We start from the raw sequence: 14289 nt of genomic DNA on the forward strand, positions 1-14289 counted from the left end.
CTAGGATCGTGAAAAGAGGAAACGGAGTACTAAAGTAGAATTCGGATCTCCATCATTTGAATTACCCAACTGGTCTAGAGGTGAAAAAACCGCGGTGAAAGGACGAGTGTGAACCGAGAACTCTTGTAAAAATGGGGAAGGTAAGGAAGATCTGCGATGGTGGGATCGTGGCGTTCGCTGAGAAAGTAGCGATTTGTGTTTTGGTAGAAAAAAGGTTTCATTTCTCTACGATCAAATCGAAAAAATAGAAAAAGAAAAAACGCAAAATGAGTTAGGAAATTTATGGAAAAATGAATAGAGATACAATTCTGAGGAAACTCGCGTATTTGAATACAATCGGGAATCTGGCGATTGGGTCACAAAGAAAGGCAATACCTCACTATCAGGGTTGATGTCACCGAAATGAACTTTCCGGATGCCTGCGTTGTCTTTTACAAACGTAAAATATTCTAGTGCTAGGAGCAAACGACTGGAAAGTACTGCAATAACCTTCATTGGGCTGGAACAACTCACGGAAGAGTTCGATCCATTCTGTGTCATTTATGGTAAAAATCTAGAATAGTAAAACATTCCGCCGGGCAATAGGACATACTTTATCTAGAAGATCAATAGGGAGAGAGCAAAGGCGTTCCCAATAATCAGAAATACTTCTTTGACTTTGTTTGTTGCGTTTCTAATTCATAAACCCCAGAAAACGCATCCTTACCTGAGAATAGGATTGATTAGCTCGACTCATAAATCTTATTCTCTACAAAATAGACTCGAACAAAATTAAATATACGGCTAAACCAAATTCGATAAATCTCTTGATTGACTAAACCTGCTGTTTATTTATCCAATAGTAGTTAAAAATTCGACAGAACTACGATTTACTTCTTGAATAAGAGCAGTTCTATCAGAGAAGTTATCTATACAATATAACCTACACCCAAATTACGGGAAATAGCGATTTATGGCTTGCGACTGATATCAATCCTTATTTAAAAAACGAAACGCTGCTTCACTCAGGGGTTTGCAGGCGATGTAGCTATTGAAAAGAGGAGGATATTTCTGTTAGGTGCAGATTTGGACGACCTGATAGTATATCCCGCTATGCAGTAGGGTTTCACTCTGTGTTTTATTTTCACACAATGGGTGGATTCTCGTCTCACAATCAATTGTTTTCGCATATTACAAGGAGTTCATCAAACCCATATAGGTGACGATGAGCAGTCTATACGAAAAGGTGAATGCCATTTTCGCAAACACTTCATGGAGAGAGGCAACGCGAGGAAAGGATTCGAATAACGATAAAAGCGAGCAGAAAGATAGGTTGCAAGGTTTTCTTTTTGAAAGCTGCAAGAATTGTGAATCAGTACTTCTGGTGTGTTCTTTTCACATAGAAAACGGTTTCTGAGCAGATTAGACTCTTTCAACAAGTTTACCAGGGATTGGTCAAGAAAACAATCGACCCGGCATCTTTGTTGCGAGTGGTTGTCCCTACACTCTCGCCCATTTCTCGTTTCATTGCCTATTATTGCTCCTGTCTATCTGCTAGGGAGGTGTTTCTTCACGAAGATGCCGTATTTATTGATTCTACCATTCTCACTGTAGCGCATAAAGACAGAAATCACGCAGTATTTTCAGGAAGAAGAAGAAGAAGAAGAAGAAGATCCCACTCTAACGCGTTGTATGATCTCCTTACTGGAATATGGCATTTCCCATGAAAGTCCTCAGCAGCAAAACATTGTTGCTCTCTTCTCTCCGCCCTTGTCTAAACAACTCCTCCCAATCCTTGATCAGGTCTTGAAGCGATCCCAAGCTGTGTGTTGAGAGTGCTTCAACTCAAAGAATAGATGAAAAGCGATATCCTCTCCTTTCTTCGCGAGTGCTTGCTGCAATGTTTCTCATTCCGGTCTTCCTACCCCGCTTCCCCTCTATTTACCGAGCAGATCGAGCAGTGCAACGGCGTTGTTCCAGAAAACTCCGAACTCGAAGTCGAAGCTCTCTTATCGGAGCGAGATTACCTGCGAACATTGTGTCAAACAGTTCCGATGCTTCCCTCCGAATCGCTGCAACCCTTAGTTTCGTATTTATATCGCCATGCTACGTTTTCGGAGTGCTTTATAGCGATTCTAGCAAAGAATCAGAGGCGATTGTACTCCATTTTGCTGAAAGAAATCGAAAAGGATCTGAAGGCAGGTCGAACAGAACGAATTCCGAATTGTGTTTTTGTGTTCTCGACAATGACAGAGACCGAATTCAGCGAGTTAATGGGAGTTTTGTTTCCCGATGATAGTTTTGATCATGATTTGCTTCGTGATGTATAGTAATCCATGAAAATCAAGAATCACTAATCGTTTCATTCGTTGATTTGCTCCCACAACTACCCGACGAACCATCGACCAGCGGTAAAATCCGCACCGTCGTGACCTGTGTCCGCACGTCCATCATAACGGACACAAAGAACAAAATCAACCCTCACCTCGTTCAGTTATTAGACACGCTCAACTCGCTTCTTGCGAGCAGAATTCAATCGACTCTGCGGAAAAGCCGCGCTGAATCGATCCAAGGGATTCAAGGCGCGCAGCCTGAGTCGCAGATCGTGCAGCAAATCAACGAGCTGATTCAAGAAGTGAATTATCTGAATCGAGACACGCTGAGCAGCGAACTTCCTAAAATCCCAAAGCGAATCCAGCAGTTTTATTTGTTTCGAAGAGCCTGGTTTACGGAGAAGATCATTCGGAATGTTCTTCGAATGAAGGTAGTTTCATCGAAGGCGTGATGTTCGTTTAGAAGACGAGGGAGCTGAAGGACTTCGAGCTCTTTCTCTATCGATCGAAGTACATTTCAGAGAAGGAGCACCGCGATTATATCAACAATATCGTGCAGCAGCCTGCGTCGCACAAAGAAAAGCCGGCTCCAATGCCTGTGAAGCGAGCAATCGCCAGCGAACCTCCCGATAGCAAGCAGCAAAAACTCGCGTATCTGGAGGAACGATTGCGGTTCCACGCTTCCACGTTGTCTCCTTCGTCCAATCGATTTGTATGGAGAGAAAGCAGGTTTTGTTGTTGTAGGAATATCATCGCTCCATTACCAGTATCGTGAATCTTTTGATCTCCGAGGATGTGAAATCGCTTACAGATCTTCTTCTCTCGCTTTTCTTTGACCAAATTCGGCTCTTTTTCTTTTACTTGAAATCATCGCCGCATCCGCTTTGGTGCTTCGAAGAATGGAACGAAGTTCTTCTGTTGCTTCCACAGCTCGATGAAGCGATTCGTCCGTATTTAAACCCATGGAAAGCGTCCGATCCGTTGGAAAGCCAACTCAGTGTAATTTGTGGAGTCGCGTTTTTGATTTTGTCTCGAATCCATGGAGAGAGGGAAAAGAGCGAGCAATGGATGGGATTATTGCATCAGTTTGAAAAGGAAGCGCTGATTCAGCAGCACGCGAAGAACGAAGGAGTGGTTCTCGATGCGATCGACGCCGTGTTGCGAGCGATGGATGGCTGTATTCTCTCGTTGACAAAGCAAACAACGATTGAATCGAGCGAGTGGGTGCTGATCGAAGGGATTCGGTTCCCTCGAAGTCTTCTGGATTTGATTTTCTTGCTGCTTTCGATGCATTCGAATCAGCATCCATCGATTTCCGCTCATTTCGCGCAGTATTTGTATTCTCCGTTTGCCCAATCGAATGCAACGCTTCCGTTCATTCTTGACGCTTTGTTTGCGTTTTCATTATCCGAAATTCCGAATTTGATTGACTATTCATCCATAATTTGCTGGGAAAACGAATGGATTCAGCCATTCCGCTCCCTTTCCCTGATTGACTTTATGAGTCTATTGATCGATCGAATCAATAATTCCTTCTCCTCGCCCATCATTGTTTTGAATTCTCACATCACAGAGGACGTGTGGTGCGATGAAATTGGGGATGAATGGATGGGACACTTCGCTTCCACGCCCAAAGACGAAGTGGATTCCACTTCATTTACGCTTTCTCCCCAGAAATCGTTCTCTCAAGCGCCTTCTGTGCTGTTCTATTCGAATTCGAAGAGCTTACTTTCATTGATCACTTCTCTCTACTCCTTTTCGGAGTTTCGAGTCATCCAATCAATCATTTCTTCCATCGAAGATCACTCTATTCTCCCCGCTTCCTTCACCCAGTATTGCGTTTTCCTTGCGATTCTCGCGGGGATCGTGGAGGAAACACCCATCGAAGCGAGCGAATCAGACGTGTTGGAGTTGATTTCCTCGCTGGCGGAGATTCGGTCGCTTCCTTCCTGTATCGTCTATCCATTCATCGCTTCGTTTTACTCCTCTCCCTTCGATTCGCTTCAATTAATCACTCAGTTTTTGCTCATTCGTTGCTTTCCGCTCGCTTTGAAGTCGCCGCGTTGGTCGAAGAATCCGCTGATTCTCCAGATTCGGCGCTATGTTCAGTTTTTATTCGGCGAGCTTCCTTCTCCCGAATGTCCCTCGCAGTTCAGAGACTTAACGCTCAACGTGGTGGTGGAATGGTTTGAAGTCCTGGCGCGTCGAAACCGAATCGAAAAGTCGGGTGTGGAGCGAATGTATCAGCGAATGAAGCCGAACGAATCGCTGTGTCGCGACTTTGTGGACTATGCGTTGACTCATTTCTCCGCGATCGAGGACGCCATGCAGCCGTTTTACTTGGCGTTTTTCGAGCAGTTCGTGAAGGATCAGATGCAGAAAGCGCGTGATGTTTTCTTCGGCGGTCATGTCTGCAACCGAGCGGCGAATCTGCTGCTCATTCTGTGTTCTCTGGACCTTTCGACACTTCGCAGTCTGCTGGACGCGCCGAGCGCCACGCGATTTATGGAAGCAGTTCTGTGCCAAGAAGGAAACTGCCCGAGCAAACACGCCGAGCCCGTTTGTTGCCGCTGTCTTCAATGCATCGGCGAAGTCCAGCCGGCTCCGAATTCCCAATCGACTCAGGATTCCCAATCGACTCGGCACTCCTCGGCTCCTGGACACGCCGATCGCTCTTCCTCACCCGGCGAAGCCTCCGATGCGAGCGACTTGAAAGCGATCCGCGCGCTGATTCTCCAACTCCATTCGAAGCTCATCCAAATCCTGCGGCTCCTCTTTCCCGACAAGGCGAGCCGCAGCCACCGCTACTTCCCTCTGCTGCGTTCCTGCTTCCCCTCCCTTTCCTCTGTTTGCAACAAACACACCAAGCCTCCACCAATCTCGCCTTCTCCGCCACGATCGCGCGCAGCTCCCCGACGGTCTTCTACGCGTCACGTCGCCTCCTCTCTCTCACATCCCTCAGCTCGCTCGCATTGATGAAGCACCGCAAGGTCGAGCACTGCTCCTTCTCCACCTCCATCTTCCCTCGCAGGTCGTCGATCCGCGTTCGGCAGCTCACCACCACCTTGCTGTACAGATTCACCTCCCTCCGCAGGCTCTCGATGCTCTCTCGCATCGCGCGGAAGCTCTGCAGCGGCGCGTCGCTCGTCTTCCCCTCCTCCGAACTCGTCGTCTTCTCCACTTCGCTCGTCCCCAGCTCCAGCAGCATCGCGTCCGACGGATCCACGGTTTCCACGGTTTCCACGATCGCAACGGGGTTCGTCTCCCACTGACACCACTCTCCCCGCGGGGCCGGCTCCTGGAAACGGTCGTCCCAGGCGGGGGAAATGGGGACGGTGCCGGAGAAGGAAAGCGGACTCGACGATTCCACTTTCCGCATTTCCAGAAATTCCCCCGAACTCGCCTTGTTGTACGAAGCGCTCTCCGGGTTGTTCGAGAACCGCGGGGAGAGGGCTTCCCGCGGGGAGGAGAGTCTCTGCGAGAAAAAGCTCTTTTTTTCGGCGTCGTGGGGGTAGGATCTGCGTGGAATTCGATCGAACATCGCTACAGCGATAGCTCCGAGCGTTTCTCCGCCGCGGACAGCGATTTACCGCGGTTCGGCGGGAAGGACGTGGAGATGAGGGGGTTGAGCTTTCGGTCCTTCCCCGCGAACCTCCCGAGTTTCCCCAGATTCCCCGATTGGGTGCGTCGGAGCGAGACCTTGGGGGGCGGCGGGGGATTGGGGATCCAGGACTGCGAGGACACGTGCCGCTCCTTCCGCGGGGAATTCCCGTTGGAGACGGCGATCCGCGGGGACGGGAAGTTCCAGTAGTCGAGCATGGGCGGGAGCCGGCTTCGCTCGTTGGGGATGGTGAAGACGGAGAAGTCGAGGACCTCGAGAAGATGCCGCGGCAAATCCAGCGGGCTGAAGCCCATCTGGTGCTGCAGCGCGTCCAGGTCCGAGCTCCCCGCCGCCTGCTGCGCCGCCGACCGCAGCGACGCGCAGTACGCCGACAGCGCGCTGAACGACGGCGCTCCGTGCGTCTGTCTAGAGAGAAGCGGGGAAACGGGGAAACAGGCCGGTAGGGACGCGCTGGCAGCGCGCGAGCTGCGACTTGGCGCAGGAAATGGTGTGAAGGAACGCCGTGGATGAGGCCGATGCGATCGATTGGGCCGATGAGACCGATGGAACCGATGGGGGAAACGGGGAACCCCCGAAGGTGAAGAGCGTGGAGTGCGAGTCGAAGGCCTCGACGGCGATGGCGTGCTGAAGGAGCGACGCGGAGCCTTCCTGCCGGTGAAGCGCGTCCCGCGGGGATACGAGGGGAATCGTCTTCCAGAGCGATCGGTGCAGGAAGAAGAGGGAGATCCGCGGGTGGACGCCGCCGAAGCCGATGACGCAGTCGCCGTAGAGCGCGTAGGAGGCGCCGGGAAGCATGGTTTCCCCGCGGTCTTCGCAGAGAAGCGTCCATTGGAGCTTGGAGGGAAGGAACTTCCAAACGTCGAAGAGATTGTGTCCAGCTCGCGAGACACTAGGTGAGATCCCGCGGGGAAGAGTACCCTCCGATGAGGAGAATGGAGTCGAGATAGGGGAAACAGGAGAAATGGGTGCGAGCGGAGGGAAGAGAAAGTTTGAGAAAGTCGTCGGCGAGAAGGGAGCCGTAAGAAGGAGAGAGCGAAGAGACGGGCTGGACGAAGTGAAGGACAGACTTGGAGTCGTAGAGCACAGAGACTGGGGGTGAGAGGAGGGAAAAAAAGAAAGAAACATTCGCCAGTTGAGAGATTAATGGTATAAACACATACAAAATCGAATAGAAGAGCTATTTGGTCATTTTCTAGGAACAAATCGGAAGTGGGGAGGAAAAGTACCCATGGATACGCCAAATATATACAACTTATTTCCTAATACAACACTGGAATAACAATCAAGTCGAGGATAGTGAATTTCAGGGAATAACTAGCACTAACATTGGGAGAATAGTACATACACGAGTCCAAGATCGCGTATTAAGTGACCAAGACCATAAATCAGTTAACAGCTCTTTATTGGAGCCCCGGCCTCCAAATACAATAATCGAGCTATTATAAAAATTCATACAATGGTCAAAACGAGGACATGGAGAGGGAACTACAGATTAACTCTGCTTACCACGCAAACATGGAGGAATAGCCTCACTCTTTTCTTCGAGAGTGTTAAAGACATACATGTCGTTCCTTACCACCCCCTTTGACAATCCACCAAAGACGTAAACTTCGTGTCGATCCTCTATAAAAACGGTACGAAACCGACACAAATCAGGTGGTATGATACTAGCAACGACGGTCAGCTTCAGAAGTTCAGTTCAGATTACTACTCCTACTTTCCGTGCTAATCTATGCTTGTCTACACTCATTTCTCTTAATAAAGGGAAAAAGTGGCCAAAATTTGGATAATACACACCCTTTGCCGCCAAAAAGCAGAAATATGAAAAAACAATTTTTTCCCCTTTTTTTTTAATTTGTATTTGGGAGGTACCAGATTTAAATCGATCGGGTCGTAATCTTGTATGTCGGTCAGAAGGCGTGTATGCACTCCAGAGGGAAACTTTGGTCAATGAAGGAAAAGTGATCTTCAGTCGTCGTGTGTAAAATGAATGTGTCGTTCTATTTTTTGTTACACTATTTGCTATGTCACATCTCCATTGATTTTGAAGATTCTGTCTTGTGCACTAGAGAAATTTCCGCGGTTAAGCGTCCGCTTTTGGCGGCATCTCAATTCTCGATTGTGTTAGCAGCTTCTCCTCGCGTTGATAGCGCAGTATTTTATTCTAGAGGCCTCAGGACGTTCTCCGAGGCCAGTTTCAAAGTGAATTCAGAAAACTAAGTTTCACCGTTATTTGAGTTAAGCTACCCTTTCATAATCTTTTTGTTCTTTGTTATATTTTTGGATACCTCCGCTACTTTTTAGATATTCTCTCTCTAAAATGGGCCAAGGTCGCAAGCGAATAGAACGTCGAGACAATCGCCGCAACCGTCGGCGAAGCATATCTCTGGACGTTGACAATCTGGATAACAATGCTCTTTTATACTATATGGGCTCTGCTGCAGTAATCCGAAGTCGGATGGAGGCAACCTACCAATCTAATGCTTCAAGGCGTTGCCTTACCCCGTTTCCAACTAGGGAATTTCGGGAGGCCGGGCAAGCAACGCACTCTCACCCATTACCTGGATATCCTACTCAAAAGCAGGCATGCTCCACGTGTGGAAAGGAACGGAATCCCTCTCCGACGAACGTGTGCATGAATCCGGATAGCATTCCTTTTGTTCCCACCATTTCTTTGGATCCCGTGTCTAGTGGTGCTCGTGACAACAACTACTATATTGCCGAGTATATTACTCGGACGTTTTTCCGCGAGGATGTGATCGTTCAAAACGAACGGAAACAGGAACTGAGTATGGAAAACAAAAACAAGATTCGTTCTATCTTGAAGGACCTTTTGGACGCCGAACACAACACACAGCCCCTCTCTTCGATCGTGTCCAAGGGTACTTTCCTCTCCTTCTTGTCATCTAGATCCTTCCTTCATCATCTCTCTTCTTTTCGAAGAGCACATTCCTTTTCTCTTTTCTCTCCTTCTCTCCAACTGTCTCCACGAGCGCCTCTACGGCGTCTCCGTGAACATCGCCATCATCGACCTCCTCCTCTCCTCTCTCCCCTCCTTCCAGCTCTCCCTCCAAAAACAGCTCTACGAGTCCCTCCTCGACTTCCACGAGCAGGAGCGCGCGAGCCTGTTTCTGCCCGACGAGGATCTCTACGTGCAAAGCACTCCCTACGGCCAAATCCACCGCCTCGTCGAGCTCTGGACCTCGCTTCTTCGCGTTTTTATTCCTCTCTCCCTTCACTCCAGACTCACTACGCCGCCTACTGCTCCGTCCTCTACGCACACACCGCGCCGCTCCGCCCCGGCGACGACGTTCCCGGGCTCTCCCCGCGGTTCCTCATCGATTCGTTGCTTCTGCTTCTTCGAATTCGCGGCGTCGCCTCCAAATACCGGCCCGTCCTCCTCGAGGGCATGCTCAAGCTCTTCTACACCAGCCGCGCCGCGCTCTCGCGCTGCCTGCGCTGCCTCGCGGCCAAGTGGCCGATCGGGAACCCGCGGAAAGTTCGCGTTTTTGGCGGGTGCGATGTAGACGCTGGCCTGGCTCGCATTGACGCAGGATCTGATCAATAACTGCCATTTGCTGAGTCTGCAGGGAGTGGAGAACGAGCTGGACGCAGTGCTGCGACGCGTGGTGAGCGAAGCGAAGGGCATGCAGGTTGATTGTTGCTTGCAGGCGCTGGAGATTCTGGGCGGGTCGCACTTCTTGTCGGTGTTCGTGTCGGGGCATCCGAAGCGAATTGCGATGCTGCAGGGGAGCTTACGAGAGATTCGTAGGGACATGGGGAGAGGGTGAGGGGTAGAGACGCATTGGAATGAGAGTGTGAGGGAGCAGGGAGATGTTGTGTTCGATTCAATGTTGGATTACTTGGATGATTAGGGTTGAACTTGTATTATATATATCTCTATATATATTTATGTGGTGGACTGTTTGTTGGAAACGAGGAAGGGATGCGGTGAGCAGAAATAATAAAAATAATTAAAAATCGATGAGAGGCTTGGCGACATCAAACCAACAAACGAACACCCGTAAAAATCGTTTTTTAAATGTTTTTGCAAAGCTTTGCCTACACGATTTCACTCTTCCAATTCCATTTCGATTCTTCAATTCACAAAATGAACAGACTTCTCGGGAGTTTCATTTTTGGAAGCTTCATATTTTTGTGGTATATATATCTAAACGATGGCCGTGTTTGATGTTGAATTTCTTACGATTATCCTTTCGGCGTTTGTCATATCGCGAATTGACCCCGTTGTAAATCTGCTTCATCGCGTAAAGGCACGTGCCCCGTATTACCGCCTAGATTCTTCGTGGACTGACGATCTATCTACCGCCCAGCGACGCTGCGTGCGAAGGTGTCCTAAAGCCCATTCCGAAGAATTGCAAAGACAAGGATGGATATGTGCAGAAGGAGGTTAGCGAGGTGCCACACGTTTTCAATCTTATGTCTTTTTAAGGTTTAGAAAGTGGAAGCTCTTTTGGAGCTAGGAAAACGCGATATAACGAGCTTCTATATAGATAAGTAGGAACCGTCCAAGATCTCAAGGGTAGATTGAATTATCGCGATCACTTTTGGTGCTTGCTCTTTTTGCTCGGAATCTGTGTTATAACGGTGGGAGTCGTTCTGTTCCGCAGCTTTGTGCTCGGATATCCGTCGTCCCACATTTTCCTATATCTTCTCCTTTTCACGTTTATTTTCTGTCTTCTCTGCCTCTACACGCTCATCCAGAACGGAGAGAAGACCCAGGCGAGTCTCGCCCAACTCCTCTTCTATTACATCTTCTCCGTCATCTTCTGCCTCTGTCTACTTAGTGTCAGCGATCGGCTTCTCGGAATCGATCTTCTGTCCTCCTGGCGCCACCTCGAAGAAAATTTTGTGGCACTTTCCCGCCAACTTGGACTTCCGCTCCACATTTCCCTCCAAAAAGATTTCCTCTCCGTTCTCTTCGCGCTTTCGCTCGGCCTGCTTCCCGTCTCCCTCGTGATGTGTGCCTTCCGTTACGGAATGCTTGTCGAGTTCGGATCGAGATCTCTCCTCTCCGCCGTTGCGACGCACCTTCCCCTGCTGATTATTTTGCTCAGCATCCCGGCAGTCTCGTTAGATCGCTTCGAAGGCCGCATGATCGGCGGTGTCCTGTAATCCCCTCAGGAATCCGTCACTCGCAGAGTCACGTCGGAACTGTGGGCGACGACACGCTTTATCGCGGTTTTCGCGTGGATTTCGCTTCGAATTCTTCTCTTCCGAAACGAGCTCCAGGTTTTCTTAAATCTCGGGAAAAGCCGCGAAATCCGCGACCGGATTTCCGCGGGAATGATCGACGCGATTCACCGGAACCGCGGGAACCCGGGGGCGGACATGGGAAAGATTCGGTTCCCTAATGCGATGTTCGCGATCGGCCAGCAAATCTTCGAGGTGTGCCTGCAGCTGTCGATCCCCGCGGTTCTGGTGGGTTGTGTGTTCGCGGGAATGGAGTGTCTGCGCGCGGACGGCGTGGGCGACTGGGTGCGAAACCGGCTTTCTGGCTGGGGATTGCCGCTGTTCGAAGGAGCGAAGTCGACGAGCCGGCTGCTGGAGATGAGTCTGGAGATCGTGCACCGGGCATTCCCGAGTGGGCGTGTGCGTGGGAATTGACGAGTAGAGCTGGAGGTGGAGGCGCTGCACGTGGTGGACGGGGAGTTCGTGGGGAATCTGCTGGGCTTTGTGTTCTTTTATACGATAAGCAGCTACTATTTCATTCAGTGCATGGGCCAGTTGTACTGGCGGAGCCACCGAGCGTGGAGTGTTTGTTGCAACAAACAAGGCATAGCACGACGCACTTCGAGGCGTCGTAGTGGGTCGTGAGGAGGCGCTCCAGCATCTTGATCTTCGTCTCCCTCTCCGTCTCGTTGATTGCTTCGCCCTCCTCTTCTCCTCCTTCTCCTTCTCCTTCTCCTTCGCTCTCCTCGTCCTCCACGTTGCTCGGCAGATCGTCCGACACCGGGCTCACCGACCGCGAGTCCTGCAGTCAACTCGGCTTTCCTCGCCTACCGGGCATCGCTTCGTCAGCGCGGCTCCGATCTCCTCGCTCGAAATCGCCGTGCGCTCCACAGTCTGCACCTCGCGCTTCTCGGGCAGATCGCCCGCACCCTTCATCCAGGGATGATCCTACACACTGAAGAGGCGGGGCGCAGCGTACAAGGATCTCATCGATGGAAATCCGAGCCAGCGGATCGCGACACAGGAATTTCTGAAGCAAATCAGTGTCGTTAAGGCCTCCGTCTCTCGGAAAAGAATAGCAATCCGCACATGGGTTGAAGGATATACCAACGGGGCTGAGAGCGAGGCGGGGTACTCGATCTCCTTCTCCATCAGATCGTCAAAGAACATCATGAGATCGGGATTGTAGATGGGCAGTCTTCCTACCACCATGATGTACAGCGTCACGCCCACAGCCCAAATCTACGTGATTTCGCTTCCCTCACCCCTACATCCGCCGCGTACGTGTTGTACGCCTTCTCGGTCGTGCTCTCGGGAGGGTAGAAGTAAATGCTCCCCGCTGTGTTGTCCAATAAGCCGGTTTGCGAGCGAGTGATTCGGTTCAGAGGACGTGTTGTTTCGGGCAACGAATCGCGGAGAGTCTTCTGGGCGTTGCTGCAGGTCTCGAAAAGATGGGCAACACCAAAATCGCCAATTTTCACATGGTCATCGTTGGTAAGAAGGAGGTTCTCGGGCTTGATGTCGCGATGAACGACCTTGTGGAGATGAACTGAGGAGATAAGCAGAAACAGGAAAGGAACTACGATACTCGAGTCCAGAAATAATATCATATAGATATTTACGTGCTTTGTCTTCTGGAATGATGGTTTCTGTAAAATAGTAAAAATAAAAGAAAGAAAAGCAAATACTTGTTACAGGAGAGATGAACTCTAAAGTTGCGGGGTTGTACACCATAATCTGACCCCTTTCGACATACTCGATAACCATGTATAATCTGTATTGGGAAATACACTAAAAGAGGATACCTATCGGCATGCTCGTCGTCAATAACATCGATTAGCTTAACTAGATTGGGGTGGCTGAGTTTCTTCATAAGAGCAATCTCAAGCTCCACTTTCTCAAATGCAGACCTGCACTGCATTTCCCCATTTACTCGTTTCCATGTTTTTTCGTTTCGCAAGAAAGACTTGTTAAATACCTTAACAGCCTGCACGATAAGTCCCATCCAAAAAACACACAAAAATCTCGTCGTGTCCATTGATTGTTCTCTTACACTTAAAAACTTGCGAATAACTTCCTTTTCCCAACTTTTCGAGTAGGGTGTATGTATGAATATCTCCACCCCTCTCCACCTTGATCGTCAACATTTTTGAGTGTTTTTATCACGTGAAACAATTTGTGGGCCCCCACCTCCCCCAATCTTTTAACCATTCGAAAAGATAGATGGACTCACAACCTACCAGTGAATCCCAGACACCCAGTTCTCGCACTGTAGGGATGTTTTGAGCCGAATGAAGAATAGAGGTACTCATTGACGGAGCGAGCTGCGTTTGCTGGGTACACCATACCAGAGTGGTCCCATACTCCCGATTGCCCCTATGCTCTCGAGGTCGTGAAGGGAGGTGTTTTGTTACAAACAATTCCGATCGATCAACAGCCGTTTTACCTTATCGGTATTCCATTTCTTCGATTTGCTTGACTTCCAGGAAGAAATGCGGATGTGTCAGATATCGTTCCGGAGCATCCTTCGCTTTCTCGAATCCACGCCGTGCTTCAAATGGGCAAAGAAGGACGAATCGAGCTGCTCGATTTCAAAAGTACCCATGGCAGCTTCATCAACGGCAAGCAAATCAAAGCGTTCGTACGCTCTCTCTCTTCTCTCTTTTTAGCCTAGCAATACTATCCGCTCCATGTCGGAGATTACATTCAATTCGGCGGCAGTCTTCGCATGTACACGCTCACAGGCCCCACCGACAAAATGCAGCCCGAAACGAAAGTGCAGCTGCGTCCGGAAGACCGTCCGACGCCTCGCGAAGAGCCAGCGAAGGCCTCCAAAACGTCGAGCGAATCGCAGGGCAAAGTGAAAGTGGCTCCGATTCGGATTCGCTTCCTCGGCGAGCGTCCCTCCGACGTGAATCGCCGCATCCAGCAAGAGATTGCGAATGGATTGTGGGATGCAGATGATGCAGATGATGATGCGATGGCTGTCGGAGTTGGGATGCCTCGTTATCAATAGCTGGAGAACGAGAACGAGACCGACCGCTCGATCCTCGGCGCCGACTTCGACCCAAGCGATCTCACCGAGCAGGAGCAGCGCCAATTCCAAAAGATCGCCGAGCTCCGCGCCAAGCGAGCGAAGCTTCGATCGAATTCGCAGCGACG

General features: G+C 49.9%; 6 protein-coding genes; 4 read left to right on the plus strand and 2 right to left on the minus strand.

Moving 5' to 3' along the window:
* Positions 1-5177: 5177 nt before the first annotated feature.
* GSBLH_T00002736001 (uncharacterized protein) lies at positions 5178-7059 on the minus strand (the record flags this gene model as incomplete). XM_013041234.1 has 4 exons in its annotated part: positions 5178-6339; positions 6368-6582; positions 6613-6823; positions 6852-7059. The coding sequence occupies 4 exons, from the start codon at positions 7057-7059 to the stop codon at positions 5243-5245; spliced, it is 1731 nt and encodes a 576-aa protein (XP_012896688.1). The 3' UTR covers positions 5178-5242.
* A 1134-nt stretch (positions 7060-8193) lies between these two features.
* Positions 8194-9502, plus strand: GSBLH_T00002737001 (uncharacterized protein; the record flags this gene model as incomplete). XM_013041235.1 has 3 exons in its annotated part: positions 8194-8816; positions 8845-9149; positions 9179-9502. The coding sequence occupies exons 1-3, from the start codon at positions 8726-8728 to the stop codon at positions 9500-9502; spliced, it is 720 nt and encodes a 239-aa protein (XP_012896689.1). The 5' UTR covers positions 8194-8725.
* Positions 9503-10112: 610 nt separating this feature from the next.
* Positions 10113-11070, plus strand: GSBLH_T00002738001 (uncharacterized protein; the record flags this gene model as incomplete). The annotated part of the gene is made up of 4 exons (XM_013041236.1): positions 10113-10202; positions 10234-10362; positions 10394-10452; positions 10482-11070. 4 exons carry the CDS (start codon positions 10113-10115, stop codon positions 11068-11070), a joined length of 867 nt encoding a protein of 288 aa, XP_012896690.1.
* A 216-nt stretch (positions 11071-11286) lies between these two features.
* Positions 11287-11772, plus strand: GSBLH_T00002739001 (uncharacterized protein; the record flags this gene model as incomplete). The annotated part of the gene is made up of 2 exons (XM_013041237.1): positions 11287-11539; positions 11570-11772. The coding sequence occupies 2 exons, from the start codon at positions 11287-11289 to the stop codon at positions 11770-11772; spliced, it is 456 nt and encodes a 151-aa protein (XP_012896691.1).
* Positions 11773-12075: 303 nt separating this feature from the next.
* Positions 12076-13274, minus strand: GSBLH_T00002740001 (uncharacterized protein; the record flags this gene model as incomplete). Its single annotated transcript, XM_013041238.1, has 6 exons — positions 12076-12369; positions 12399-12676; positions 12711-12776; positions 12816-12901; positions 12933-13114; positions 13146-13274. 6 exons carry the CDS (start codon positions 13272-13274, stop codon positions 12076-12078), a joined length of 1035 nt encoding a protein of 344 aa, XP_012896692.1.
* Positions 13275-13350: 76 nt separating this feature from the next.
* Positions 13351-14143, plus strand: GSBLH_T00002741001 (uncharacterized protein; the record flags this gene model as incomplete). Its single annotated transcript, XM_013041239.1, has 4 exons — positions 13351-13398; positions 13430-13580; positions 13614-13768; positions 13802-14143. The coding sequence occupies 4 exons, from the start codon at positions 13351-13353 to the stop codon at positions 14141-14143; spliced, it is 696 nt and encodes a 231-aa protein (XP_012896693.1).
* Positions 14144-14289: the final 146 nt, after the last annotated feature.

The sequence above is a fragment of the Blastocystis hominis genome (genome assembly GCF_000151665.1).
Source record: "Blastocystis hominis, Singapore isolate B (sub-type 7) whole genome shotgun sequence assembly, scaffold_2".
NCBI lineage: Eukaryota > Bigyra > Opalinata > Blastocystidae > Blastocystis > Blastocystis hominis.